Genomic DNA, 1,227 nt, shown 5'->3' on the forward strand with positions numbered 1-1,227 from the left:
GGGTGTTATGATATCAGGTAATAGCTACTCTTCTAATAGTTAGACAATAAACACCAAGGGTGTTATGATATCAGGTAATAGCTACTCTTCTAATAGTTAGACACTAAACACCAAGGGTGTTATGATATCAGGTTATAGCTACTCTTCTAATAGTTAGACACTAAACACCAAGAGTGTTATGAATATCAGGTTATAGCTACTCTTCTAATAGTTAGACACTAAACACCAAGAGTGTTATGAAATCAGGTTATAGCTACTCTTCTAATAGTTAGACACTAAACACCAAGGGTGTTATGACATCAGGTTATAGCTACTCTTCCAACAGTTATAAAACTAAACACTAAAGGTATTATAATATAAAATTATAGCTACTTTTCCATTAGTTAGAAACTAAACACCAAGGGTATTATGACATCAGGTTATAGCGACTCTTCCAACATTTAGAAACTAAACAGCAAGGGTATTATGACATCAGGTTATAGCTATTCTTCCAACAGTTATAAAACTAAACACCAAAGGTATTATAATACAAAATTATAGCTACTTTTCCACTAGGGTAGAGAAATGAGTGATATGAAATACCCATATAATTCTTCTTCTTTACTTTCTCCTTTTCTATCGCTGTAAGAAAAACAAAAACAGTGTGAACTTAAAATATGGTTTTGTATCTTACAATATATGGTGGAAGTGAAGTAAGAAAATCACTTTTTGATGTAATAATTTCCTATTTTTTTATGCATCTATCAAAAAACCTAAGTCTACTTTCTCTATCTGTTCTAGTTTTGTTTTTGTTTTTTAGCTGCTCATAGAATGGTTCTGAGTTTTTATCAAATATAAACTTTTAGCTCATAGCTCCAACTCTTGACTGATTTCAGATCTAATTAAAGCCATGGTTTTTAAAGATTCTCTTGTTTTCTATCTATCTATAATAAAACTATGTCTACTTGCTCAATCTGTTCTAGTTTTATAGCCATTTGTAATATTTCATTTTCAGAATAGAAGAGCAACAAATGAAAATGTTTTAATGTTAATTGATTCTAATCAAAAACTTTAACTTTTTTCCATTTGTATTTATTACTATAGACATAACCTAATGGTTTACAGAAATTAACACAGCTCTGGCCTGGTAATCTTTTACTAATGATATTTTAAAAAGAGCTGTAATCAATACAAAAAAAAACACAGGTTTTTATTATCATAGTTTTAGAGAAAAGAGCATGTTAGGTA

At 29.6% G+C, this 1,227-nt stretch overlaps 1 protein-coding gene across 1 annotated transcript in view; it reads right to left on the bottom strand.

The window, feature by feature from the left end:
- LOC106467866 (twitchin-like) overlaps positions 1–1,227 on the bottom strand; it is a gene marked incomplete at both ends in the record, with an annotated part of 159,370 nt that overhangs the window by 32,162 nt on the left and 125,981 nt on the right. The window contains 1 exon segment of the mRNA XM_013928247.2: positions 583–621. Within this exon segment, the coding sequence (XP_013783701.2) occupies positions 583–621 (39 nt within the window).

This window comes from Limulus polyphemus, unplaced genomic scaffold (assembly GCF_000517525.1).
Source record: "Limulus polyphemus unplaced genomic scaffold, Limulus_polyphemus-2.1.2 Scaffold2772, whole genome shotgun sequence".
Classification (NCBI taxonomy): Eukaryota; Metazoa; Arthropoda; class Merostomata; order Xiphosura; family Limulidae; genus Limulus; species Limulus polyphemus.